This window comes from Mirounga leonina, unplaced genomic scaffold, assembly GCF_011800145.1.
Source record: "Mirounga leonina isolate KUSES-001 unplaced genomic scaffold, KU_Mleo_1.0 Mir_488, whole genome shotgun sequence".
NCBI classification, from domain to species: Eukaryota; Metazoa; Chordata; class Mammalia; order Carnivora; family Phocidae; genus Mirounga; species Mirounga leonina.
In genome coordinates, this window is record NW_023270777.1 from 2,791,286 (window position 1) to 2,816,814 (window position 25,529).

Consider the following 25,529-nt stretch of genomic DNA (forward strand, 5'->3'; position numbering starts at 1 on the left):
GCTCTTAGGAATGCTGTTATAAATAGTCCCCACGATCAGCCAGCTCTCAGGACAATCCTATGAGGTGGGTACTGTCTTGATTTTACATTTGGGGAGAACTAGGCGCAGAGAAATGCCTTGATGGAGTCTTTGTAAGTTGGTTAGTCAACTTTCTTTCACATTTGGAATATCTCTTTAAAAAGTTTTTTTGTATGAAACATACATATATAAAGTGGTACCATCTTATCCTGTTCTCCCTGCCCAAGCGCCACAACACAGTGCCAGAAACAAGGCTGGCGAATGAATAATGAACGACAGTGGACTAAGGTTTTGGCTAGGAGTGTTGTAAACGCCAACCCAGCAGAGCAGGCAAATGGATTGCTAATGGTGAGTGCCTAGGCACCTGTTTGGGGAGAATGGGTTCGGGCAGGGCCTGTGTGCCCACTGTTCCCCGTGAGGACAGCCCTGTCTGGGCTGGTGGGCATTTGGGACCATGGGTGGTGGGAAAGCCCGGTGTGGGTACGACAAGACACAGGCAGATCACAGTCTTCTGGACCTGGGAGGCCTTCTGGTCCCAAATCCTGACTGCAATCCTCTATTCATTAGAGACTCACTGGGGTTTACAAGTTCCTCTGTGTGTGTTGGGGGGAACTGGCGGGGGGGCTCCGGACTGTGGGGAAAGGGGCCACATCCTTACTTCCCCTCCATCTCACACACCATGTCCAGAGCCTGGCAGGTAGAAGATGCTCAATGAAGACTTGCTGGCTTTTTTTTTTTTTAAGTAATCTCACACCCAACATGGGGCTCGAACTCACAACCCCAGATCAAGCATTGCAGGCTCTATGGACTGAGGCTGCCAGGCACCCCTCAATGAAGAACTGAGTCAAGTGAGTTGGCCTGACAGCCAGGAGACTTGGGTTCTAGCCCCAGATCTCCGTCTCTGCGTGAAGTTAATGGCCTTCTCCTTCAGCCTCATGTTCCTCATTGGTGGGATGAGACCTCTTTCATTCCACTGCGCCAGGCACTGTGCGGGCACCGGGAGCTACAATAACACACAAGAAAGATCATCAAAACACAGTGTGTTTGTCAGTTAGACCTCAATAAAGCTGAAAAAAAAAAAAGAGAGAGAGAGAGAGAAAGAGAGACAATACCCAAAACATCGCGATCTTTGATGGAAGTAACAATCCAGACACTTGCCAACACGGCTCAAACAGATTTCAGCCAAGAAGGAGAATCTGAGCGCTCTCCTGTGCTGCGACTTCACTGGAAATAGCAGGAAACAGGCACTCACGTGATGTCATCGGGGATCTGCTTCTCCCTTTCTAAGCTTTGCTGGACTCTGACTTAGCTTCATTTCCAGGCAGGGAACATCAACTGCTGCGGGCTCACATTCTTTAAAAACGTTATAGTTTTGTCTTTTCAAGTAATGCGTGTGCTTTGGTATTCCGTAAGTTCAGAAGAGCACCTGGAGAAAATCTCCCTCCTGCCCTGTCTCCCTGCGCCCCCTCCAGCTTCTGTCCTCAACACCAATCTTCCCAGTTACCGTGGCCTCCTTCCAGACCTTCCAGACACGGGCAGGGCCCATGGTTTCCTCTTTTTACCCAAACGGAAGCAAACCATAGGAACCATTCCACAAGGTCCTTTTGTCACTTAACATATGGAGATTGGTTTTGTTTTTTTTTTTTAAGGTTTTTATTAAGTAAACTCTGCACCCCATGTGGGTCTCAAAGTCATGACCCTGAGATCCAGAGTCCCACGCTCCTCCCACTGAGCCGGGGAGGGAGGGACAGGACCCTTCTTGGAGGTGGTTTCTTTCCTGAGTGCCTAGTATTACATCGTAACATAATTCCACCAATCTCCTGTTGACAGTTTGCCAACTCAAGCAAAGCTGTAAAGAATAATCTGCATGTTCCCATTTCACCTATGTGCAAATATGCAGGGCTAATTCCTAGGAGTGAAAACCCTAGGTCAAAAGGGTAGGAGTATTGGTGATTTTGACTGCTTTTGATTTCTGTGACTATTGCCAAATTGGGCTCTGTGGGTGTGTTACCCATTTTTACTCCCACCAACAAAGAGGTGAGGCCTGTTTCCTTAAACCCATACCCTCTTCAACTCTTAATGAAACTTTTTGGGCATTACAAATTAAGTTAAACACGATTTGCATTTCTCTTATGGTGAATGAGTTTAGGCATCTTTTCATCTATTTGAGAGTTCTTTATATTTCCTCTCCTGTGAAATATCCATATAATTTTTCTGTCCTTTATAATTGAACTATTGGTATATTTCTTTTTTTTTTTTTTTAAGATTTTATTTATCTATTTGAGAGAGAGAGAGAGAGCACAGGAAGGGGGAGAGGTAGAGGGAGAAGCAGACTCCCCGCCGAGCTGGGAGCCCCTGACATGGGGCTCGATCCCAGGACCTGGAGATCATGACCCAAGCTGAAGGCAGACGCTTAACCACCTGAGCCACCCAGGAGCCCTACTGGTATATTTCTTATAGATTTGTAGATTTTCATGTTTCAAAATTAGCTCTTTCTCTGCAATATGAATTATAAATATTTTCCCTAGACTGTCATTTATCTGTTAGCTTTTGCTTATGATTTTTTACCATGCATACTTTTCGCGTTTCTAATCCATATTTAAATGAATCAGGCTTTTCTTTTAGGACTTCTGCATTTTGTTTTCATACTCAGAAAAGTCCTCTTCATTCCAAACTATTTACTGCTGTGGTATTCTTGCCAAAGATGCATACCCTCAATCCAAATGGAGAGACATTCGGCAAAACCACTCACCAGGACTCTCCAAACGTGTCAAGATGGTGAAAGTCAGAAAAAAAGGAACCGAGGGATGGTCTCAGGTTGAAAAGCCTGAGTGATGATAAGTAAATGCCATGTGAAATCCTGATTTATTTATTATTACTTTTTTAAAGATTTTATTTATTTAATTGGCACACAGATAGAGAATACTAGCAGGGGGAGCAGCAGGAGAGGGAGAAACAGGCTCCCCATGGAGCAGGGAGCCCGATGCAGGACTCGATCCCAAGACCCTGGGATCATGACCTGAGCTGAAGGCAGATGCTTAACCAACTGAGCCACCCAGGCATCCTGTGAAATCCTGATTTAGAGGCTGAGGCAGAAAAGGGGAATTAGTGGGAAAGTTGGCAAAATTCACATCAGAGCTGTCGATGAGGTCATAGTATGGCAACAACGCTAATTTCCTGGTTTCCATAATCATGACGCAGCCACGCAAGATGTTAACATCTGGAGGAGCTGGATGAAGGCTATACAGGAGATCTGTACCATTTTGCGACTTTTCTGTAGGTCTGAAATTAGTCAAGATAAAAGGTTAAAAATGTCAAGTTTTCTTTCGGTCCTTTTATGCTTGTATTTTTTTACAGTCACCTTTGATCTATTGGTAATAGTGGTGTAAGGTATTGATCCATATTTCCCCCCCAGATGGCTACTCAATTTTCTTTTATTTATTTATTTTTATTGTTATGTTAATCACCATACATTACATCATTAGTTTTAGATGAAGTGTTCCATGATTCATTGTTTGTGCGTAACAACCAGTGCTCCATGCAGAATGTGCCCTCCTCAATACCCATCAGCAGGCTAACCCATCCTCCCACCCCCCTCCCCTAGAACCCTCAGTTTGTTTTTCAGAGTCCATTGTCTCTCATGGTTCATCTCCCCCTCTGATTTCCCCCCCTTCATTCTTACCCTCCTGCTATCTTCTTCTTTTTTTTTTTCTTAACATATATTGCATTATTTGTTTCAGAGGTACAGATCTGAGATTCAACAGTCTTGCACAACTCACAGCACTCACCAGAGCACATACCCTCCCCAGTGTCTATCACCCAGTCACCCCATCCCTCCCACCCCACCCCTTACTCCAGCAACCCTCAGTTTGTTTCCTGAGATTAAGAATTCCTCATATCAGTGAGGTCATATGATACATGTCTTTCTCTTTTTGACTTATATCGCTCAGCATAATACCCTCCAGTTCCATCCACGTCGTTGCAGATGGCAAGATCTCATTCTTTTGATGGCTGCATAATATTCCATTGTGTATCTATACCACATCTTCTTTATCCATTCATCTGTTGATGGACATCTTGGCTCTTTCCACAGTTTGGCTATTGTGGACATTGCTATCAACATCGGGGTGCACGTACCCCTTCGGATCCCTACAGTTGTATCTTTGGGGTAAATACCCAATGCTACTCAATTTTCTAATAACCTTTATTGACTAATTTTTCTTTCCCCCACTGGCCTTTTATTTTAATTTTTTTTTCTTTCTTTCTTTTTTCTTTTTTTTTAAAGATTTTATTTATTTATATGACAGAGAGACACAGCGAGAGAGGGAACACAAGCAGGGGGAGCGGGAGAGGGAGAAGCAGGCTTCCCGCGGAGCAGGGAGCCTGATGCGGGGCTCGATCCCAGGACCCTGGGACCATGACCTGAGCCAAAGGCAGACACGTAACGACTGAGCCACCCAGGCGCCCCTAAAATTTTTTCTTTCAAAGATTTTATTTATTTGTCAGAGAGAGAACAAGCACAGGGAGCAGACAGAGGAAGGAAACTCCCCGCTGAGCAAGGAGCCTGATGCAGGACTTGATTCCAGGACCCTGAGATCATGACCTGAGCCGACACTTAACCAGCTGAGCCACCCAGATGCCCCAAATCATCTATTTAATTTTTAAACTGTCAGAAATACATAAAATTTACCATCTTAACCATTTTTAAGCGTACAATTCAGTACTGTTAAGTACATTCATGCTATTTTACAACCAATCCCCAGAATTCTTTTCATCTTGCAAAACTGAAACTCTCTACCCCATCAACAACTCCTCATCCCCATTCCCTCAGCCCCTGGCATCCACCATTCTACTTTCTGTCTCTATGACTCTGTCTACCCTTGGTACCTCATAGAAGTAGAATCAAGCAGTATTTGTCTTCTGTCACTGGCTTATCCTGGTTGATGAGCTAACTTCAAAATAAAATGAAAACCTATTTCTGATGCTAACTGGCAAAGCCCCTGGTGTGGACTAAGAGACGGCAAGTTGAAATTCTTGTAGAACCTACTTCTGGAGTTTGGGTGAAGGAAGTTAGGCACAGAGAGGTTAAGTGACCTGTTGCCAATCACACAGCCAAGAAGGGGAGGGGCACTTTGAACCCTGGATGGGCTCCACAGCTTGCTCCCACGGTCTTTGCCCTGGACTAGGGCTCACATAAAAGAGCCTGTGCTTGGAAACCAGCAGCATCTTGATTTGTTTGAGGACAAGAGGTGGGTGAAGTTATGCAAGGAACTGCTGACGAATGTTTAACCAGCTATCCAGGAGCGCCTGGGTGGCTCAGTCGGTTAGGTGGTTAGACCTGCCTTTGGCTCAGGTCATGATCCTGGGGTGCTGGGATTGAGCTCTGAGCCCTCAGCAGGGAGTCTGCTTCTCCCTCTCCCTCTCCCTCTGCCCGTCCCCTGCTTGTGCTCTCGTGCACACACTTTCTCTAATAAATAAAATCTTAAAAACAGGGGCGCCTGGGTGGCTCAGCCGTTAAGCGTCTGCCTTCGGCTCAGGTCATGATCCCGGGGTCCTGGGATCGAGCCCCGCATCGGGCTCCCTGCTCTGCGGGAAGCCTGCTTCTCCCTCTCCCATTCCCCCTACTTGTGTTCCCTCTCTCGCTGTGTCTCTGTCAAATAAATAAAATCTTTAAAAAAAAAAATCTTAAAAACAAAAAACCCACCACCAGTTCTCCAAAAATAGTATGCATTTATGAATGTTTATTATAAATCTTACTGAGTCAAAGGATGTGTAACACAGGATTTACAAATAATAATAAAACATACAATATTCTTTATTGTAAATTCCACCCTTGTATTCATGACTTCATAGATGGAGTTGTGTCCCAGCTCCAGGGCTATCTCCAATATGAATGCTGGTTGATATTTTTATTTACATTTTTGAGTAAGACAAAAATGAAACACTGAGAATACGTTGAGACTTCACTCGTTCCTCAATGACTTGACAAACTTCTTTGCTGAATCTGACAATAGTTTTCAACATCTGGGGGGATGTTTCCTCCATTTTGTGTGCTATTCACATTGTAACACACGTGACATCTTTAAATTTAACCTGCGTTATTAACATTTTCTCCGTCATCTTCTTAAATCTAGACAATCAACAAAGCCTGATATGCAGCATTTGCCAATTTCTGTGGTATAAATACTCCTCCAAGGCCAAATTCAAAACACCAACTTGATATCTACACGAGTTGGGAAGAGAAACACAAGTAGTAGCCAATCCTTCTATAGCACTTCCACCATACAGGTACAATAAATGTAAATAAGCTCGAGAGCAGGTAACAGTAAAACGTAGGAAATAGGAACCTGAAACGAATGGAACATGTGTGTCAACTGTACTCAATAAAAATAAAATTCCTACAAACTAAAAAAAGCAGCAGAAAAAAATAATCAGGAAGTAATGAGCTTTGAGTATTACCTGTTTTTTTTTTTAATTTTATTTAAATGCGTATTACCTCTGTTTCTGAATACAATTTATTTGTGAGTTTACATAATTTCTGATAAGAGCTGTGGTGCAAGAGCTCAGCATGCTTCCGAAAGACAAAGTCGGCTTTCCGCAGTCATCGCAGCACACCAGTGGGTGCGGGTGACAGCCGGGCTGCAGCGGGAGGTGGCCTCCCTGAGCAGCCTGTAAGCGCGGCCGGCAGTGTCCACCGTCCTCGGCTTCGGCAATCCGCCCCCACCTCTGCTCCAGCCACGCTCGGGACCTCAGCCCCCCCCTGGGCAAAGTAGCCTCCACTCCCGAGCCTCCGCAGTCCTCCCCTGGGGCACTTCCCACGACGTGCTAGTCCGGTACCCGGGCGCAGGGGAAGTGTTTCTCGTCTTCACGAGCCGCAGAATCCGCCACGGCTGAGGCTGAGCGTGGATCCCAGTCACCATGACTCCCTCAGGAGCCACCGCCGTGCTCAGTAAGCACCTACTGCACACACGCCCAGGACGAAGGGCTGGGGGGACAGGCGTGTAGGGAAGGGGTCTGGGCGCGCGACACCACCTTGGATGCCTTCTGCAAACTTAGGAAGGCCTGGGCTCCACTATCTAGGGCTGAAAAATACAGAGAACCTTCCCGCACATAGCTGAACCTTCGCGAGGAAATCGGGCTTTGAAAACACTCCTCCTGGGACAGGGCAGCCCCCCAGACGGCGGGCGCGCCTGCACCACGCCCGACAGCGCATTTCGGGAACCTCTTCCGTGGGCGTGCAGGCAGAGCTCCGGGGTTCTCACCAGACCCCCGACCCCCGACCCCCGAAGCTGTACCCCGGCTTCTGAGCAGGTGGCCCTTCCTGCTGCGGACAGACAGGAAAAGGTCGTGACACCAAGCACGGAAAGACATGAACAGGGACTTGACACACACATCGCTTCTCTACACTTAACCGAGACGGGCATGGGGGGAGGCGCGGGTCTCGCAAACGGCGGAAACCTGACACCCGCCCGGAAGAATGCTTCTGGATGTAGATGCCGGGCACGTGACACAGTGGCCTTAAAAAGCCGTGATCACCAGCACCTTCCCCCAATATAACACCTAAACCCGACTACCCACTACTCGGCCACCAGAATCTACCCGTTTCTACACACGCAAAAAGCCAGATCGTCAGGCAGAATCAGACAGGAGCGACCGGGGTGTTGCAAGTCCCAGCCACACAGAGACGCTAATCACGCATCATCCGAACTCCAATCATCATGTTCCGATCTGCCCTCCCGAAGGAGGAACAGGTAAGGATTATCCCACCTGACGATAAACGCAAAGCTCTGCGTATTCCTTACTCAAGGCGAAGGATGCCGCTTTCGTCTAGGGTGAGTAAATAACGCGCTAGCCCCAGCACCCGAAGCTATCGAGGGTCTTCCATTCTATTGCCACATGTATGTACAGATATTAAAAAACATCCCCCCCCCATTTGGCTGCCAAAAAAAAGATAAACTAATCCCTCCCAGAATGCCCCACTCACGAGCTTGGCACCCTAACGGCAGACAGCACTTGTTATTTACATATCCCCGCCTACTTCCTTCCGCCAGACGCTACCGTAATGACCAAAATAAAAGCGAAACCTAGGATCTTACAGTCGGCAAGGCTGGAAAACAGCCTTCCGTTTCTTTAGTAGTTTGTCCACCCCAATTCTCCCCTAAACGTTTCGCAAGTCTTGATCTTACTCTAAAATATATTTTATCACAAAGCACTAAATAAAACGCTGATCATCCCAGACTCGCGTGATAATTACCCTAACAGGAACACTGACGTCGTCCACCAAATGCAGTAAGAGGGAGGACTGAAGACAGCCTTTCTTGTTCCGGAAATGGTGAGTGGTCCCTCGATCCTCCAACCTTCAATCCTATGCTCCCATCATGAAGGTATCAGAAAGGTTTCTTTTTCAGCCCAAAGACGCTGACGAATAATGCCATTTCGGTGATAGCTGGGAGGGCACTGTGGACAGTAGGTGGAGAGTTCAAGGATCCTTCCACAAAAACAAAACAAAACAAAAACAAACCCAAATCCCCAAACCAGAGACTCCACCCCAAAAGTGTAGGAGAGGGGGATTTCAAGAGATTATGCTGAGAGGCATGTTGAGTGGTTCTGCTATATCCTACAGGGAGGATATCCTGGATATCCCCTGGGTGGGGGGAACCTTCAGATTGAATAAACCTTCCTCCCCCATCCCCAAACATTGGATGCTACCGTACCTGCAGAAGACAAAAATGTACCAGTACGTGGTGCACTCCCAACGCTCGAATATGAAAAAGGACAGGGATACAGATGCCGTACAGTGAGCCCCAATGGCTTGGGAATGCACCAGAGTCAAGGAAAGCCTTTGGTTCAGTTAGGTAGTGATAAGCCAGAAAAGGCCGTTGCTGGGACAGGCGTCTGCACTCAGGTTCACCCCTTGCTCCCTCACCATGCTGCAAAGGACAGAGCCCGCAAGCCCTGACTTCTCTGAGCTTTAGGACAGCCATGTGAGTAGAGACCAGACAGAGCTGGGCCAGACAGCCAGATAGCCGGTATCTAGGGGCCAGCCTGGACCCTTCAGGTCGAGGAGTAGGCTCCCCTTCTACCCCAGGAACACAAGAAGGCTCACAGTGACTTGATACACTGCTGGAATCGCCATGCAGCGCCCCGGTCCTCCCAGTCTACAATTCAAGTGTCAAGGGCCTTCCCTGATCCATCTTCCTCATTTCTGTCTTTCTTATTTATTTATTTATTTTGCTGTCTCTTCTGAGTTTCCATAGTACTTCTTCATATCTTTACATGCTCACACTGAGTTACAGATGTCTGTCTGAATATCTGCCTCTTCCTCAAGGTGGAAAACTGTGTTTTACTCCCATTAGGGATCTCCAGTGCCTGGTGCATGGCGGGAGCTTAACAAACGGTTGAAGATCGTATTAAAACTTCCACATTGCCTAAGAAGATCTATCAACTGGAGAGGCTGTCTGCCCCCGCCAGAGCACACACCATCGTGCCAGAAAAGCCGAGTTAGGTGGCTGGAGGGAGTCGAAATGGAAACGGGCCGTGCGTAAAAGGATACAGATGAGGCTCTGGGTGCTGTTGAACATGGAAACTCCGGAGAAGAAACCCGCCAGCTCCACAGCAAAGAGGCCCAGGGTGACGGAGAGCGCGACCACCAGCCTGCAGAGAGCAAAGCGGCTCTCAGCCTCCTGGACTTCTTCAAAGACCCCTCCACTCCCGCTACTGCTGAATTCTGACCACCCTGCCCCCCAAGTGCTCACTGGATGTCCTGCTTCTCATACTCCTCCTGGGTGAACGTGAGAGGCAGGCAGGCCTGGATGTTGCTGTCCTGGGGAAGCAGGGCAGAGAGGAAGAAAGTGAAAGAGGGGCGGGCTGCGGGGCAGCACTGGGGTCAGAGGGGGATGGGAGGACCCGCCCCCGTAAGGTCGTGGGGAAGGGGCGCGGAGGGGCTGGGAGCACCCCTAAGGTGGGACTGGGGTGGGCGGCGGGAGGCGGGCGGCCGTGGGTCTTACCCGGGACCAGAACAAGGTGATGACGACCACCAGATGCGCCAGGAGCGTCAGGAAGCGAGAGGGCACGAGCCCCGAGATCCGGCCCATGGTCCCCCGGCGGCAGGGGTGCCGACTGCAGCGGAGGCCGCGCTCTGTGGGGCTGCAAGCTCAGGAAGGGCCGCTCTTGAGGTCTCGCCGGCTGGCAAGCAGAAATTCGACGGACGCCTCCCTCCCGCTCGCGCCGGCGCCGCCCAGTTGCCTTGGCAACCGCGTCAGCCGGCGCAGCGGCCGGATCTCGGAAACTCTCGCGAGGGCAGTCAAATCTCGAGCGGCGGCAGCCTGGGTCGGTGGCGCTAGTCGCGGGTCGGCCGCGAGGGGCGCCGTGCGGGCTCGGGGCAGGGACGCTCTCTCCCTCCTCCGCCTCCTCGTGGCTCCCCACTGCCCTGGGCCCGAGCGGACGCGGATGCCCCTGCCTTGTTCGGCGGTCACTTATTAGATGGTCACGGGGTCCCTGAGTATCCGAGGACCCCGGACCGGAACCTTCCTTGATTCTCTGACACCACCCCCGCCCCCCCGACCGAGTCCCCAGACGACTTTGCTCAGATTGGCGAGGGATCGCAGAGGGCAGAAAATGGCCAGCTCTCCCCGTGGATGAGAGGCGCGTCTGGGGAAGGGAGTGGGTGACCGGGCGGAAGAGCAGGGAGCCCTGCGCCCCGGGAGGCAAGGAGCTGGCGGCGACGCAGACTCAGCTCGGGTTTCCTTCTCTCTCCGAGTGTGGGCACCCGACTTGGCCCAGCTGCAGCCCAGGAACCTCTACGAGCGTCCTCACTGACCTTGGGCCCTCAGCTGGGATCCTTGCAGAAGGGAAAGTTCTCGCCGAGCTCCCTGCCCCCGGGTCAGGTCACAGCATCCCCGGGACCCCCCCCCGCCCCTCCCCCGCCCCGGCCCATTTACCAGATCATCTCTCTTCCTCCTCTCCACCCCAGTGCTTTGAGGCCGGTCTAAGCCAAACACGCACGCCCAGGGGGGCATTTCTGATTTCTAAATCCATTCGACAAATACCCATTGACCAGCTAGCAAGTGCTGAGCTCTTGTTCTTGACAAGACAGAAGGCTCTACCTTCCTGGGGTTTGTATTCTAGTCAGGGAGACTGACACGGACAGCAAACATGCGAACAAATAATAAATTCGCAGGGTAAGAGGTGCTATAAATATATTTTTAAAAGGGAGACGCTAGAAGGACAGATCGAGGAAAGGCCCTTCGAAAAATGAGTCATTTAGTCTTCAACTTTGTTGTAGGAAATGTCAAAATGGAGAGGAAACGCGTTTCTCTGTTTGAGGACCCCAATATAATAAATAGATTTCCTTTTTCTAAACCAGTAAAAAAACCAGGTAAAAAAAAGTCAGAACTCAAAGAGATAACAAGGAGGTGTTTGTTCAAGGTCATGAAAGACAAAGACTGAAGAACTCTTCCAGATTTAGGGAGATTAAAGAAATGTGACAAATTTGACTTGAGAAATATCATGGATCTTGGACCAGAAAAAAAAAACAACACAAAAAACCTCAAACACTTTCTTTTATTGCGAAGGACACCGGTAGAACAATTGGCAAACTGGAATAAGATCTCTAGTTTAGATATCAGTATTATCCATGTTAATTTCCTGATTTTTGATAATTCTACTGCCTTTATGGAAGAGAATGTCCTTGCTAGAAAATACACACTATTTTAGGGGTAAAAGAGTATTATGTCTGCAATTTACTCTCAAATGGTTTAGAAAAATATGTGTCTATAGAGACAGAGAGGCAATGTTAGAGCGAACATGGTCTCGAAGGCACATGGGAATTATCTGTATTATATATATATGTATATTTTTAAAAGACTTATTTATCTGAGGGTCACTTGCGTAGCTCAGTCGTTAAGTTAAGCGTCTACCTTGGGCTCAGGTCATGATCCCAGGGTCCTGGAATCGAGCCCCGCATCGGGCTCCCTGCTCCGCGGGAAGCCTGCTTCTCCCTCTCCCACTCCCCCTGCTTGTGTTCCCTCTCTTGCTGTCTCTCTCTCTCTGTCAAATAAATAAATAAAATCTTTATTTAAAAAAAAAAGATTTATTTATTTGAAGGGGGGAGGGCCAGACAGAGAGGGAGAGAATCTCAAGCCGACTCCGCTGAGCGTGGAGCCCGACAGGGGCCAGATCTCACAACCCAGAGATCATGACCCATGAGATCATGACAGGAGCTGAAACCAAGAGTCAGACGCTTAACCAACTGAGCCACCCAGGCGCCCCTTATATTTATTTTTTAAGTAAGCTCTACACCCAACCTGGGGCTTGAACTCCCGACCCCAGATCAAGAGTCACGTTTTCTATGGACTGAGCCAGCCAGGTGCCCCTCTCTGTATTATTTTTGCAACAACTTTTCGGTAAACCAGATTTTTTAAAATAAAAAGTTTTAAATGTTAACCCTTTCTAAGGTTTCCTTCTGGGTCTTCTATAATATCATTGAGACATTAAATTGCTTTATAAGGGCGCCTGGGTGGCTCAGATGGTTAAGCGTCTGCCTTCGGCTCAGGTCATGATCCCAGGGTCCTGGGATCGAGTCCCACATCGGGCTCCCTGCTTCTTGGGAGCCTGTTTCTCCCTCTGCTTCTCTCTCTCTCTGTCTCTCATGAATAAATTAAAAAAAAATTGCTTTATAAAAAGAAGGAATTATTTCTGGATTGGTGGTCCCTACTTGTTAAACTCCTATATATTGAAACTATGCAGTGACATTTTCCTATAAAACCACCTCTTTAGAGGGCAGTACAGCCTTAATCTCATAATGGAGACAATGTGGTCCCAAAACCCATAAAATAAAAAACGCAATCATTTAGACTTTTCAGAGGAATTATTTGTATAAAGAGTGAGATTCAGCCAAGTCTCTGTATTTTTTTACTCCAAAACTATTGGATGGTAATCAAATATTACCTGCACGGGTTTCTGAGCTCTCGGGTGTGTAGGGGAGGTTCTCTCTTTAACCGCTGAACCGTTTTAAAGTTCTGAAAATGTTTTCAAACCTCCCCCACCTCAGGAGGACAGGCAAAGTACAGTGGACCCCACTGCTTCTCTCCCTGGAGGTGACCCTCATCGGTATGAGACCCTCAAAACAAGTGACAGTGTTGACATCCTAAATACAATGAGAGGTGGGCTCCATGTGCTCTCCACCATGGAAAGCACAGCATAGTAAGCGCGAAAACATTCTGCGCACACAGATAAGATGCAAGGACTGAAGGGCCCCTCTGCATATAACTCATAAGACTTTGCTCCTGGGAACGGGAAGTCCAGGCCGTCAGAACCAACCTCCCCCAGTGACAGTTGATCAAGTGTGACTATTCACAGATGAAAGAAACACTGTCAGCCGTCAGAAGTGAGCAAAACCCAGGACCTGTTTTTGCAAGATTTTCCAAGGTCCCGGAACAGACAGAATGAAGAGAAGGAGTCAGCCAGCCGTGTGAAGATGTGGGGAAAGAACTTTCCAGACAGAGGCACAGCAAGGGCAAAGGTCCTTAGGTGGGAACGAGGCCAGTATGTTCATTGAACAGAAGGGAAGCTAGTATGTCTGAAGGCTAGTAACAGAAGGGGTAGAAGAGAAGAGGGTGCGGTGGGGTGGGGTGAGGTGGGCAGACACGGTGCATGGCCTTGCAGCCAGGGGGAGGGACCTGGTCAGGTCTGTATTCTAGAAGATGACTTTGGATGCAATGTGGAGAATCGATTTTGAGATGTTAAGTAGCAGGCTTGCGAAGAAGCTGTATAGGACAGACAGAATGAGATTGGACCAGGGGGGAATAAAGAAAGTGGAGCAAGTGTAAGGAATCAAGAGATCATTAAAAGATAAGAAGGTCTAAACATGGGGCTATGAGTGGGTGAGAAAAGGAAGGGGTCAAGGATGACAGATTGGGCTCCCACAGCTGGAAGTGTGGGGCATTCTGTTTATAATAGGCTTCCTGCCTAGGGAACCTACTAGATAGTAAGAACTGGGTAGTCACATTTCACATTATGAATTAATGAACAGTAAGCAGGCATTCAGGTCTGTCCTGTCACTCTCCATGATCTTGGTTCCCAGAAGCCTGCCCCACAGAGGTCACACAGAAGTGAGTGTTAGAGCCACCGTTTGGCCACAGAAGGTACTGCTGGTGACCTGGCACCTTCCCTAAGTGGAGTCCACAGCTCCAGGGCTGGAACCCACCTGTCCTAACATTTGATCTGGTCAGAAAAGCTCAGAGAAATGTTTTTTATCATGGAAAAATTCAAACATATCTAAAAATAAAGAAAATAGAAGGATGAACCCCTTCGAAGCCTGCCATTCTGCTCCAAAAATTACCAACACATTGCCAACCTTGTTGCAGCTAGATTCCCAGCTCCCTCCCAGCCCCACTAGGTTATTGCCAAGCAAATCCCAGGCATCACCAAATAGCTCAGACTGCCCAATATCCATCATATAGACATATGATGAAGTCCACATATTACACTTGGTTGATGTGTCTCTTAAATATTTTTTATTTTTTTATTTTTTTGTAAATCTTAGGTTCTTCTGCCTTGTTCTCCTTCCTTGCAATTTCTCTGATGAAGACACTGGCCGTTTGTGGGCAGTGCTCTGGTCCTGTCATTTCACATGTTCCTCTATGTCCTGTGTTTCCTGTAAACTGGTTGCTAGATATAGTGGTTGATGAATCTCACATTCGATTTTCTGGTAAATAGACATCACGGGAGTTGGCCTGTATTTCTTATTCTATCACATCAGGAGGTGCATCCTGACTGCTTGTCTCTCTTTTTTCCGGTGTTAGATCTGAGCAGTGGATTCAGGTGTAGTCAGACTGAGGCAAGCATTATAAAGTTCCTGTCAGTTTTTCACCTACTGGTTTAATTGATCACGGCTGCCTAGCTTCATTATTTCAGGAGGAGTTGCAAAACAGGGATGTCTTAATTGCATCATTCCTTTCTGCATTTGTCACCTGTTATTCTTCTATAAATAAGAATGTGCCTTCATCCACCCATTTACCTTGAGATACAGGTCATATAGGAAAAGCTGGATACATGTGTGATTTCTTTTCCCCCATTTATTTACCAGTTTTCAGAATAATAAGTCGATTCCCTACCATCCTCCAAAAGGGACCAATTAGTTGTTTTTAGGATCACTGTGAACTGGTAGATTTAACATCTTTTGTGGGTTTTGTGGGGCAGCAGCTACTTGGCTTCAGGCCATTGTTTTGAGGAAGGAGATAGAAATCTAGTGTTGCCAGGTTTCTGGGAGTTTTGTTGTGGTTGTTGTTTTTTGGGGTTGTTTTGTTTTGTTTTGTTTTTGTTTTTTTTTAAGAGAGGCCAGAAATCCAGATTCTTACTCCAGTTATAAATATTAGTATCCAACTTAACGGTGAAAAAAATGAAGAGGGAGAAAAATACCCCTGATGACAACAGCATGCAACGGCCTCAGGTCACCAGCTTTCAGCCTCTGGATCAGCACTGTCCGAGAGAACTTTCTATGACGGAAATACTTCATATTGTCTCTGTCCAATGTGGTAGCCAGCTAGCTCCATGGGGCTAATAACACTTGGAATGTGGCTAGCGGGACTAAGGAACTGAATTCAGTTCACTAGTGGCTACCATATTGAGCAATGCAGCTCTGGACAGAATAATCTATTGGTTTCTAAAACTTGGAAACTAGTGGGATAAATGGAGATTTAAACATCCGAGAATACTCTGGATGGTGACCCTGGACTGATAATTCCTCACACTTGCTACGGAACATTTCTGAGCCTAGAACTCAAGTCCACATTCCCTGGTACCATATTCACTGGCCCAACTTCCCCTTCTAGCAAAAAATTTCCACCTCACCCCATGCTCTTCAGCTGCCCAGACATGTCTCCTTCGTCTATAAAGCAGGCTCTTGCCCACATAGTGCTTTTGCCAAATCCATCTGTCCTTAATTTCGCAAATGTTTCTTGAATACACACTATACTCCAGGTATTGTATGGGGTGCTAGGAATACATATTTCCTTCTCCTGAGTAACTTAGAGTGTGGTGAGGGAAACAGTTTAAAATAGTGCTTTAAGTGTTATCCTGGAGGAGACACATCACAGGTCTCCTCCCCCAGATGGGGCGGGAAGTAGGGAGGAGGGACCTTTTGAATTGAGTCTTTTGAAGGGTATGTTAAGGGTCATCCAGATAAAGAAGGACAGTGGCACAGAGACACTGGGGACTAAAATGTGTTTAAGGAACTATAAACGAGTCACCGTAGCTGTCACCTGGGAGGTGAGGTGGCAGTGGCTGAAGAGTCAGGCAAGGACCACATATTAATAACAACCGTAATAACTGGTTTATGACCAGTGAGGTTCTGAGCACTTTATCTTGGCAAATAAACTACTCACAGTGATCTATCACAGTCTTTACCATTTTCCGGATGGGGACGTGGACAAGCAAGGAGGTTCAACAACGAGCTCAAATCACACAACCAGTAAGTAGCAAAGCCTATATGTGAATATTGGCAACCTGCTTCCAGGGCCCACTTAATCAGTGCGTGGCCTTGGGGACCCGGCCAATAAGTTAGGACCTAATCTCAAAGGGGATGGGGCACTGGTTTTATGTTCGCATTTTAAAAAGATGATCCTCCTTGGCTATTCCGGAGGTAGAGACATCAGAGAGGAGTCTATTACAATAATCCAGCAAGAGAGGGTGGGGAATGAGAGCTAGCGGGAGATTTATGAAGGAAAATGGAATTGACAGGACTTGAGGACTGGGAATGGGGAGGGAGGGAGAGGGAGGAGTCAAGAGGAGACTGGCTGGGAGTGCAGAGGGAGTGGGAAGGAAGGATGACAGGGTCAAGTGAAGGTGTCCAGCAGGTGCTGGGCGGCTGAATCCAGAGGTGGGAGCAGGCTTCAGGAGCCCTGGGCACACAGGTGGCTGACTCCAGGGAAAGCGGTGACAGAGCTCTGCGGTTAAAGGACAGAAAAAGAGAGCGGGGAGCAGGGATTGGGGGGAATAGGGGAAAGTCAGCAGACCAATGTCCTGACAACCAAGGGAGAGGGCTCTTAAAGATGTTGCCCTGAGTCAGTGAAAGTCACGTCGGAGAGACGGGGGGTTGGGGGGTGGGGGTGGGGTCATCTCCGTGGTCTCTGAGGACTTTGGGAGGCACTGTACCGAATGCACAGACATTTGACTTGGAAGGGAAGGAGGGAGACACAGCATGACCTCTTTCCTCATGTTGGCCTGTTGAACGGCTCGAGAGGCAAATGGGGGTCTCTGCTAGCTTCCGGTACCCCTCTCTGGAAGTTGCCAGCTCCATCTCACCTGGGGAGCTCTAAAACATGCTGACGTCTGTCGTGATCGAAATCAGAACAGTGGTTGCCTCTGGGAGGGGGCAGGGAAGAACTTTCTGGGGGGTGGAGGAAATGTCCTATACCTTGAATGCGCTGTGGGTTGCATTTGTAAAAATTTACCCAAACACACACTTCAGGTCTGTGTATGTCACTGCATGTAAATTATTCCCCAGAACCGTAACGAGCGACGAAATTACCCGCTGGGCTTTGAAATCAGGGTCTCCGAGCCGGGGGCGGGTGCCTGGGCAGGGAGGCCCCGCGGACGCCGGGAACGCGCAGCCGGGGGGAGACGCGTGGCTGCAGGAGCTGGGCTCGCGCCCCGCAGGTGCGGGGGGCTCGGGCAGCGCTCCCACACGCTCCCTCCGCCCGTCCCCGCCGGGCTGTGCGCTCCGGGGACCCCGGGGGACAGCCCGGGGCCAGGTGCTCGCGGGCAGGACTCCGGGGGCGGGGGCCCCGCGGGACGCACGAGGCGGGAGGGACCGCGCACCCCTCACGCCGCGGGAGCTTAGGAGCCGGGAAGGCCTCGGCTCTCAGCCTCGATCGCGAGGACCCCGGCCGGCCGCCAAGTGGCCATGGGGAGACCTGTCCAGCCCTCCGGCCGGCCGACCTCGTGGCGCAACGGTAGCGCGTCTGACTCCAGATCAGAAGGTTGCGTGTTCAAATCACGTCGGGGTCAGCTTTTTTCCCCCCCCCCCCTCCCCCGCTACGGCTTCCGTCACTTTTATTTATTCCCCTCCCCGGCGTGTCCACCTACCCTCTAGCGCCCGCGCCCAAGTCGGAGCAGCGCCTCGCAGGGGCCGGACGGGGAGCGCCCCTGGCGCCACGTCCCGAGCCGCCCCGTCGGGGGAGCCCAGATCTCGCGGGCTGGTGGGCGCGGATCCGGGCCCCGCAAGCGCGGGCGAGGGGCAGGGCTCCGGAGGACTGGCGCGCAGGGCGGGTCGCTGGGCCCGGAGGGGAGAGGGTGGAGCGCGCGCGGGCGGGAAGGTCGCTCGGCGGCCGAGAGGAGCGCGCCGTGCGCCACGTGGGCGGGTCCGGCGGGCGGGAGGACGAGTTCAGGCCCCAGAGAGAAGAGCGGAAGCCGCCTCTCGGCGGACGAGGTGGCCGAGTGGTTAAGGCGATGGACTGCTAATCCATTGTGCTCTGCACGCGTGGGTTCGAATCCCATCCTCGTCGGCGTGCGGTTGCCGCAGCCGGGGTTCAGTTTTGTCATCTCCAAGCAAGAATTTCTCTTGTTCTCTCTCACCTGCCCCGGGTCCGTTTCCGCGTCACCCCGGTAGTCCGCGGTACCCCCCAGCCGTGGTTTTCGTCCCTTCTACTCCATGTTCCAGGACGGCCACAGCTTGGTTACCAGGGGGCACCTAGGCATCCACTCACCTGCAGGAGAGCTGACCTGGCCAAGGAAGGAAGGCGCCGAACGTCTTCCGCCGGCGCCGTGGCTTAGTTGGTTAAAGCGCCTGTCTAGTAAACAGGAGATCCTGGGTTCGAATCCCAGCGGTGCCTCCGCGCTCTACTGCTTTTGCGAAGAGCCCCTGGGCATCCAGATCCCTCACCGTCCCTCCCGGAATCTGCCGGGAGCCTTTGGGCGGCGCTTTCCATTCCTGGTGTTTCGTGGTTGCGTGAGCGGAAGCCGCGTGCTTGTTGCCAGGCTGGGGCTCCGTATTTGCGCCCTGCTGACCCATGCCGCCGAGCACCAGAGTAGCATCTGTACTTGCCCGGATGTTGCCTTGCTGTTGCTTTCCGAGACGCTCCGGGATTCCGCCTGCATGTCGTTTTCGCGTCTCTCACAATGGTCCTGTCCATTTCCAATTTTTCCTGAAGATAGGACCGATCAGTAATATAAATTCTATATAGTTCCAGACTGAGACGCCAGGCGTAGCTGGCCGGTTAGCTCAGTTGGTTAGAGCGTGGTGCTAATAACGCCAAGGTCGCGGGTTCGATCCCCGTACGGGCCAGAAGCGGTCTGCCTTTTTCTTAAACTTTGCACCGCTATAGTTGGTTACTGGGGAAGGTTTGTGGAGCAACATTTCCAATTCCAGAACTTTTCACACCCAGAATAGAAACATGTTGAAATTCAGTCCAAGATACTGTCTTGGGGGGGGGGGGGGGAGGAGGAGGGAGGTTTAATAAAAGTGGAGTTCCTTCTGTGATCTCTATTTATAACTCTCCCGGCCATAACGTGGGGCTGCTGGAACTTACTATGTGGACGGGAAGCTTGGAGACGATGCAACGAATATGACACTGATCGGCGGAGGGTGGGAAATGGGGTCGGGAATGGAGGTAACAAGCGTTTCCAGTCTTCCTCCTGAGTCAAGATGTCCAGTTCACCCAGCCCCTGCCTGTCCCCTTCCAGATCTGAGAACACAGTCCCTTCCTTTCGGTACCGGAACACCCTGCTTGTGTTTCTGCTTTTACTGGATCCCGGAGCCCAGATCTGTGCCTCTCACGTGCCCCACCTCCCGCGTCCGCCCCCCCTCCCCCATCGCAGTGCCGCCTGAGAGCAGGAACCATATACCCTTGCCCACGTCACCTGGGACTCCCGCCCGGCACCCAGCATCGGCCAAGAGAGCTCCACAAAAGAGGCTGACCCTCATCCCCGCTCCTTCAGCTCACCAATCCCTGGAACCCCACACAGACACACCTCAGCCTTAGCAGCAGCACTTTAATTCCACAAAAACTCAGAAAGCCAAAACTGATTAGAACACGCCACAACAGGTGGACTTCAAAACCAGCAACAATTCTGCCTGAACCCTGAGAGCAGTGAGACCCCTCCCACCTCACCCCCTCTACCATGCAATGCATTCCTTCTAGTTCCACCCCAGTTCTGGCTGGGGAAGGGGGGATGGTAGGGGGCCAGAGGGCAGAAGCAGGGGGTTATCCATCTGCAGGTGTGCATCCTTGTCTGCATGGCCTGTGGCCAAGGACCACTCAAGCTCCCACAGCCCCTGGCACCTGAGATGTGGCCAATGGAGTCAGGGTGGCCACAGTGGGGGCTGGAGCCTCTTCTGTTCTCCTTTCTTGACCGCCTATGGCAGTCACGTCTCCCAAGCCGAGACCTAAAGCCCTGGGTTCCCAGAGATGGTGTTCTCGCTGGAGAAGAGGGTTGAGAACAAGGTCGCTACAGATGGCCAACTTAACAGAAGCAGAGCATCATCCCCTCCCACCAGGAGAGGCTTCAGAACTTCCCCATATACACCTGAATAAGGCCCAGCGAGTGGTCGCAGGCCTGCGAAATGCGTCTGGAAGAGCCTCCAATACATAGGCCTCCCCTCAGCGGGCAGTTCCCACCAGGGCTCCTTGAAGAGTCCTTAGGATCCTGCTGGGCCCTGGCTTGGCCACTCCTGCCCTCACGGTCACTTGCACAAGGCCTCCAGCACCTCCAGGGTGCGTCGGATATCCCGGACTTGGCGCGCCAGCCCCTGAACTGGCTGCAGAGCCCGCTCCAGCTCTTCACAGCGCGCCAGCAGGGTGTACATGCCCTTGATGCTCATGTCCACCGCTTCGCCTAGGGAGTCCACGGCGTCGCGGTAGGTCTGGATGCAGCCCACGCTCAGCGCGGTCAGCTCCTGCACCGCGCCACCCAGCCCGCGCAGCAGACGGTCCACCCTGCCGCCCAGCTCCCGACTCAGCCGCTCCAGGTCCCGCAGCACGTCGGGGTCGATGGGGGGGATGGCCGGAGTGGGCGCGGGCGCTGCACAGGGCCGCGCCGGGGCAGGGGGCGGGGGTTGAGGGGCGCCGCTCAGACGGATCTTGAGTTGCAGGTTGTTGGCCACGAAGTGGGTGAGGTCGCCATGGCGGCTCACCGTGCCCTCGAGCTCTAGGGGGCTGGAGATGGTGGCGCGGCGCCCGCCGCCCGCGCCAGGCTCGGCACCCCCTGCCGACCCGGCGCCGCCGCACGCCCCGCTCAGCCCGTCCAGGCTGCGGCTGTCCTGAAGGCGGCTGGAGAACGAGCGGCCAGCCCTGTCGGCCGCCGCCGCCTCCTCCTCCTCCTCCTCGTCTTCCTCCCGCGGCTCAGCCTCCATCCCGCTGCCTCGACGGCAGCCCCTCTCGGATGCAGGCTCGTCCTCCGGCGGCTCAGGGTCCTGGCGCCCAGAGGACCCGTGCGGGTCGGGCTCGGGACCCGGCGCCCCCCGGAGGCTCCCCGGCGCGGACGGCGTCCCTCCGCGGCCCGGCTCGTAGTCCCGAGCCTCCCGCTCGGCCCGGTGGACGGCGCCGCGGCTCGAAGTCTTCGGGGACGCCGCGGGGTGGCGGCTCGCGCCCCCAACGTTCTCGGCCTCTTCCTGCCCGGACACCGGGAGGCCTGAGGGCGGCGCAGAGGGCGCTCGGCCCAGGCCGCCGCCGAAGATCGCGGCTTGCTGTTCCCCCAGAGCCAGAAGGTCCGCCTCGGGCCCAGGCCGCCCCCGGGACGACTCCATGCCGCAGTTTGGGGCAGGAACCGCGGAACTGATTCGCCCCGACTCGGGCGGCGTCGGCGGCGCCTTTAAGGGGCGTTGGTAGAGGCGCGCGATTGGCAGCCGGCTGACAATGGTCAGGACAGGAAGAACACTCTGATTGGTCGCGGTGACCAGGAAGTCCCGGAAGAAGAGCTGTTATTGAGCCGCCGAACCCACGTGAGAGCCGGCGGGGCGGGGCGAAGGAGGTGACAGCTGCCCTCGTCGCTCCGCCCCCTCAGGATGAGGCCGGGCAAGTCTTAAAGATCAAGGTCCTGAAATACCCGAGCCCTCCGGGGCGGGGCTCAGACTCCTTCCACCCACAATTGTCACGCCCACAGTTGTTGCTTATCAAACACACCCAGTGGGCACCAGAGATGCGGCTCCTAGAGTTTGTGGGAATGAAAAGAGTCTCTCCTGCTTGGACCATCGGGATTGAACCACGCTTAGTCCATCGGGAGGGATGCAACCGGAATCCCCAGCAGAGCACGAATGGTCGGGTCCACCATCCTCGGCTCACCGACCTGCAGAACTGTCCTGAGCGACTCACGATGGACAACCAAGCAGGCTTAAGGGCTTTCCTGTGCTTTTGCCACTCTGTCCTCTGTCTCCGGCCCCCTCCACGTTGGAGAATCTCTCCGCTTGGAGGATGGTGTGTGATTTTGCCGCGAGGTAAAATATTCAATAAACGAATGGCTCTGCACGGAGATCGGAGCCCCGCTACCATTCTTCTGATCCCAACTCTTCCTTGTCTTCCCTTCGTTGGTCTCGCGGAAGCCACAGTGCTGGCCCCCTCGCTGTTCTTCTGCCTCAGGGATAGACACTTGCTCTTCCTTTTTTTTTTTAAGGCTGAGTCTACCAAGGAAAATTTCAACTTCAGTTCCTTACTTACTCAAATACCACCTCTTCAGTGCAGCCTCCCCTGATAACCTGTTTAAAATTGGATCCGCTTTCCCCAGCAATCCCCGATTTCCCTTCCCTTCCTTTTGTGCGTGGCATATACTATATACTTGCTTACTTGCTCATGTAAGCTCCTTGAGGGTAAGGGTTTTTTGTAGGGCTTTTTTTTTTTGGTCTGTTTTGATCCGTATCCGCAGTGTTTAGGGTGCCTAGCCTATAGTAGGCGCTGTGTAAATATGTATTAAATGACCACAAACCACTGATTTCCTCTTTGTGACTTGAACACATTCAAGATGTGTTTCTGTCACTTGTACCCAGAGTCCTGACTAATAAACCATGAGGTCCCCCCTCTCTGGGGCTGAACCCCCCCAACCCCGTCTTCCCTTTACCCCTCAGCAGGCAGACACTCTTTATTCAGCAAGTGATAGAAAACACAAGTTGGACCAACACCAACGTTAAAGCAAGGACACTGCATTGTGTCATGCGATAATGGTCTCAAGACGAGAGAGTGTGCTCAGAGAAGCTTGGGTCCAGTGCTCTAGGACTGTCACAAAGGACCTGGTTTCTGTCTGCGGGGGCAGCGTTATCCCAAGTGCGCTTCCTCATGGGGGCAAAATGGCTACTCTTTGTCATTCTTCCGGGGGTTGTATTCGTCTCCTTGGGCTGCTATGACAAAACACCGTAAACTGGGTGTCTTAAACAACAGACATTTATGTCTCACACTTCTAGAGTCTGGGAAGCCCAAGATGCCAGCTGATGTGGTGGTCCCTGGTGAGACCCCTCTTCCTGTCTTCTCCATGTGCCCTCACATGGTGAAGAGAGAAAGCTAGCTCTCAGCCTCTTCTTAGAAGGGACTAAATCCTATCGTAAGGACCCCACCCTCATGACCTTGTCTAAACCTAATTACCTCCAAAGGCCTCACCTCCAGATACCATCACACTGGGGACTAATGCGTCAATAGACGACTTTCGGAAGGACAAGCACCCTCAGTCCATAACGGGGGTCACTCGTCATCATTTTTGGTCTCCTGAGATCAGACTCAATATCTAAGGACACTCCCACGTCATCAGGAAGCTGAAATATCAAGCAGCCCCTCTCCCAGCTTCCCAGGCACACAGCTCCAGCTCTACCATGGAGCCCTCCTGCAGTGGAATTTTCCCTGGCTGGGCCGACTCCACGCCTGGTCCTTCTAGAGATTCCTGGTGCTCCTCCAGAGGCTGTGAATCACCCAGGATGCTCATAATAAAGTCCACTTATGCTTAAATGAGCCCAAATTATTCTGTTTCATGCAACCAGAACCCCTGAATGCTATGCTCCCACACCTTCCAGAAGGGGAGAAAGGAATCGCTTCCACCAAAGGCCCAGTTAATTTCCCTTTACATCTTATTGGCCTAAACTGGTTCAATGTACAATTTAGTCACATTGGCCAGGGTAATACCATGTCTGACTGACTTAGGACTGAGTATCCAGGGACGACTGGATGGCTCAGGCAAGCGGCTGCCTTTGGCTCAGGTATTGATCTCAGGGTCCTGGGATCTCCGGCGTGGGCGGGGCTCCCTGCTTGGTGGGGAGTCTGCTTCTCACTCTTCCTCTGCCCCTCCGCCCACTTGTGCCCACTCACTCACTCTCTCTCTCAAATAAATAAATAAAATCATAAAAGAAAAAAAAAAAGGACTGAGTATCCAGAAGCAATCACTCTGGCAAGGTGATGAGAATCAACTTATTAGGTTAAAACAATTATGCTCCTCCTGGAGCTAGGGGTGGGTCAGTCCCCTCCAAACCCCAGTAGCTGCAACTCAGTGGCAGAGGGGGCAGGGGCTGTGGGGGAGCAACCACAGTGTGTCCTATGTTAGGGGTCAGCCAAGTATGGCCCATGGGCCAGATCCAGCTCACTACCGCTTTTATACGGCTTGTGAGCTGAGAATGGTTTTTACAGGTTTAAATGGTTGAAAAAGAAAGGATATGAAAATTCATATAATGATGTGAAATTTAAGTTTCAGTGTCCATAAGTTTTTTTGGAATACGGCCATGTCCATGCATCGATGAACTGTCTCTGGTCACTTTCGTGCTGCGATGACAAAGCTGAGTAGTTTCAATAGAAGCCAGATGGCCTGTAGAGACTTCAGGATTTACTTCCCGGATTTTCCCGGATAGTTTGCTACGTTGTTCACTCCAGGCTGCTGGAAGTGGGAGCCTACCCCAGGATGGGCTCATTACTCCTGTTTGCCTATTGCTGTCAGCGGCCGTGGGTCACTGCTGTGGTCTGACGTGATATTTTCATGCATATGCACACTCTGTTCATGAGACTTTGGAATACTCTTTTTAGAACTTTGTAAGAGCAGATTTGGGTCAAAGAGGTTTGTACTACCCAGTAGTAGGGAGATAGAGGAGGATGAGTTTTGCCGCAATCGGACAAATATCTTTCTATATTTATTTATTTAAACACATGTGTTTATATTTTATTTTTTTAGAGAGAGAGAGTGCAAGCAGGGGTTTAGGGAGGAGGGGTAGAGGGAGAGAGAGAGAACCCCAAGCAGTCTCCATGCCCAGTAAGGAGCCTGACATGGGGCTCGATCTCCCAACCCTGAGATCATGACCTGAGCCAAAATCAAGAGTCAGTCTCCTGTCCAACTGAGTCAACCAGGTGTTTTTAAAGGCCCATGTTTTCCCCACTACTCCATGAATACACATATTTTTTTTTGTTGCAAATTATGCAATGCCTGTATATGGAAATTTGGTATATGAAGAAGATGGTGGTATTTGGGATCAATTTATATAAATGGTGCAAGTATAAGAGACCAGCGAGTTGGACCAAAACAAAAATGAAAAAAAAAAAAAAGGTTTCATCCCT

At 51.0% G+C, this 25,529-nt stretch overlaps 2 protein-coding genes and 5 non-coding genes across 9 annotated transcripts; 4 read left to right on the top strand and 3 right to left on the bottom strand.

Annotated features, from left to right (window-relative positions):
* Positions 1–3,047: 3,047 nt before the first annotated feature.
* Positions 3,048–10,920, bottom strand: TMEM107 (transmembrane protein 107). 3 transcript variants are annotated; one of them, XR_004676365.1, is made up of 6 exons: positions 10,026–10,920; positions 9,774–9,841; positions 9,572–9,672; positions 8,733–8,829; positions 8,273–8,475; positions 3,048–3,300 (listed from the first exon to the last, which is right to left on the bottom strand). XR_004676365.1 is itself a non-coding variant. In XM_034989552.1 (5 exons), the coding sequence occupies exons 1-5, from the start codon at positions 10,110–10,112 to the stop codon at positions 8,406–8,408; spliced, it is 423 nt and encodes a 140-aa protein (XP_034845443.1). In that variant the 5' UTR covers positions 10,113–10,920; the 3' UTR covers positions 7,636–8,405. The 3 variants fall into 3 exon arrangements, 1 of the variants encoding a protein (XP_034845443.1); XR_004676366.1 differs by lacking the exon at positions 3,048–3,300 and adding an exon at positions 6,481–7,339; XM_034989552.1 differs by lacking the exon at positions 3,048–3,300 and having other exon boundaries at positions 7,636–8,475.
* On the bottom strand, positions 7,657–7,792 carry LOC118000207. The gene has a single exon (XR_004676410.1). It is a non-coding gene; the product is annotated as a U8 small nucleolar RNA (small nucleolar RNA).
* A 7,035-nt stretch (positions 10,921–17,955) lies between the features above and the next one.
* Positions 17,956–18,027, top strand: TRNAW-CCA. Its single transcript has one exon. It is a non-coding gene; the product is annotated as a tRNA-Trp (tRNA).
* Positions 18,028–18,442: 415 nt separating this feature from the next.
* On the top strand, positions 18,443–18,524 carry TRNAS-GCU. Its single transcript has one exon. It is a non-coding gene; the product is annotated as a tRNA-Ser (tRNA).
* Positions 18,525–18,777: 253 nt separating this feature from the next.
* On the top strand, positions 18,778–18,851 carry TRNAT-AGU. Its single transcript has one exon. It is a non-coding gene; the product is annotated as a tRNA-Thr (tRNA).
* A 378-nt stretch (positions 18,852–19,229) lies between these two features.
* TRNAI-AAU lies at positions 19,230–19,303 on the top strand. Its single transcript has one exon. It is a non-coding gene; the product is annotated as a tRNA-Ile (tRNA).
* A 697-nt stretch (positions 19,304–20,000) lies between these two features.
* On the bottom strand, positions 20,001–22,469 carry BORCS6 (BLOC-1 related complex subunit 6). Its single transcript, XM_034989553.1, has one exon. The coding sequence runs from the start codon at positions 21,761–21,763 to the stop codon at positions 20,702–20,704; it is 1,062 nt and encodes a 353-aa protein (XP_034845444.1). The 5' UTR covers positions 21,764–22,469; the 3' UTR covers positions 20,001–20,701.
* Between the last annotated feature and the right edge of the window lie 3,060 nt (positions 22,470–25,529).

Excerpts from the sequence above, each read along its gene's own strand:
- TMEM107 (XM_034989552.1), bottom strand. The coding sequence starts at position 10,112 with ATGGGCCGGATCTCGGGGCTCGTGCCCTCTCGCTTCCTGACGCTCCTG. Across the intron at positions 9,673-9,773 it reads TATGAGAAGCAGGACATCCA|GCTGGTGGTCGCGCTCTCCG; the intron begins GTGAGCACTTGG and ends TGCTCTCTGCAG. Across the intron at positions 8,476-8,732 it reads TACATTTTTGTCTTCTGCAG|TGCCCTCCCAGCTATCACCG; the intron begins GTACGGTAGCAT and ends TACTGTCCACAG.
- BORCS6 (XM_034989553.1), bottom strand. The coding sequence starts at position 21,763 with ATGGAGTCGTCCCGGGGGCGGCCTGGGCCCGAGGCGGACCTTCTGGCT.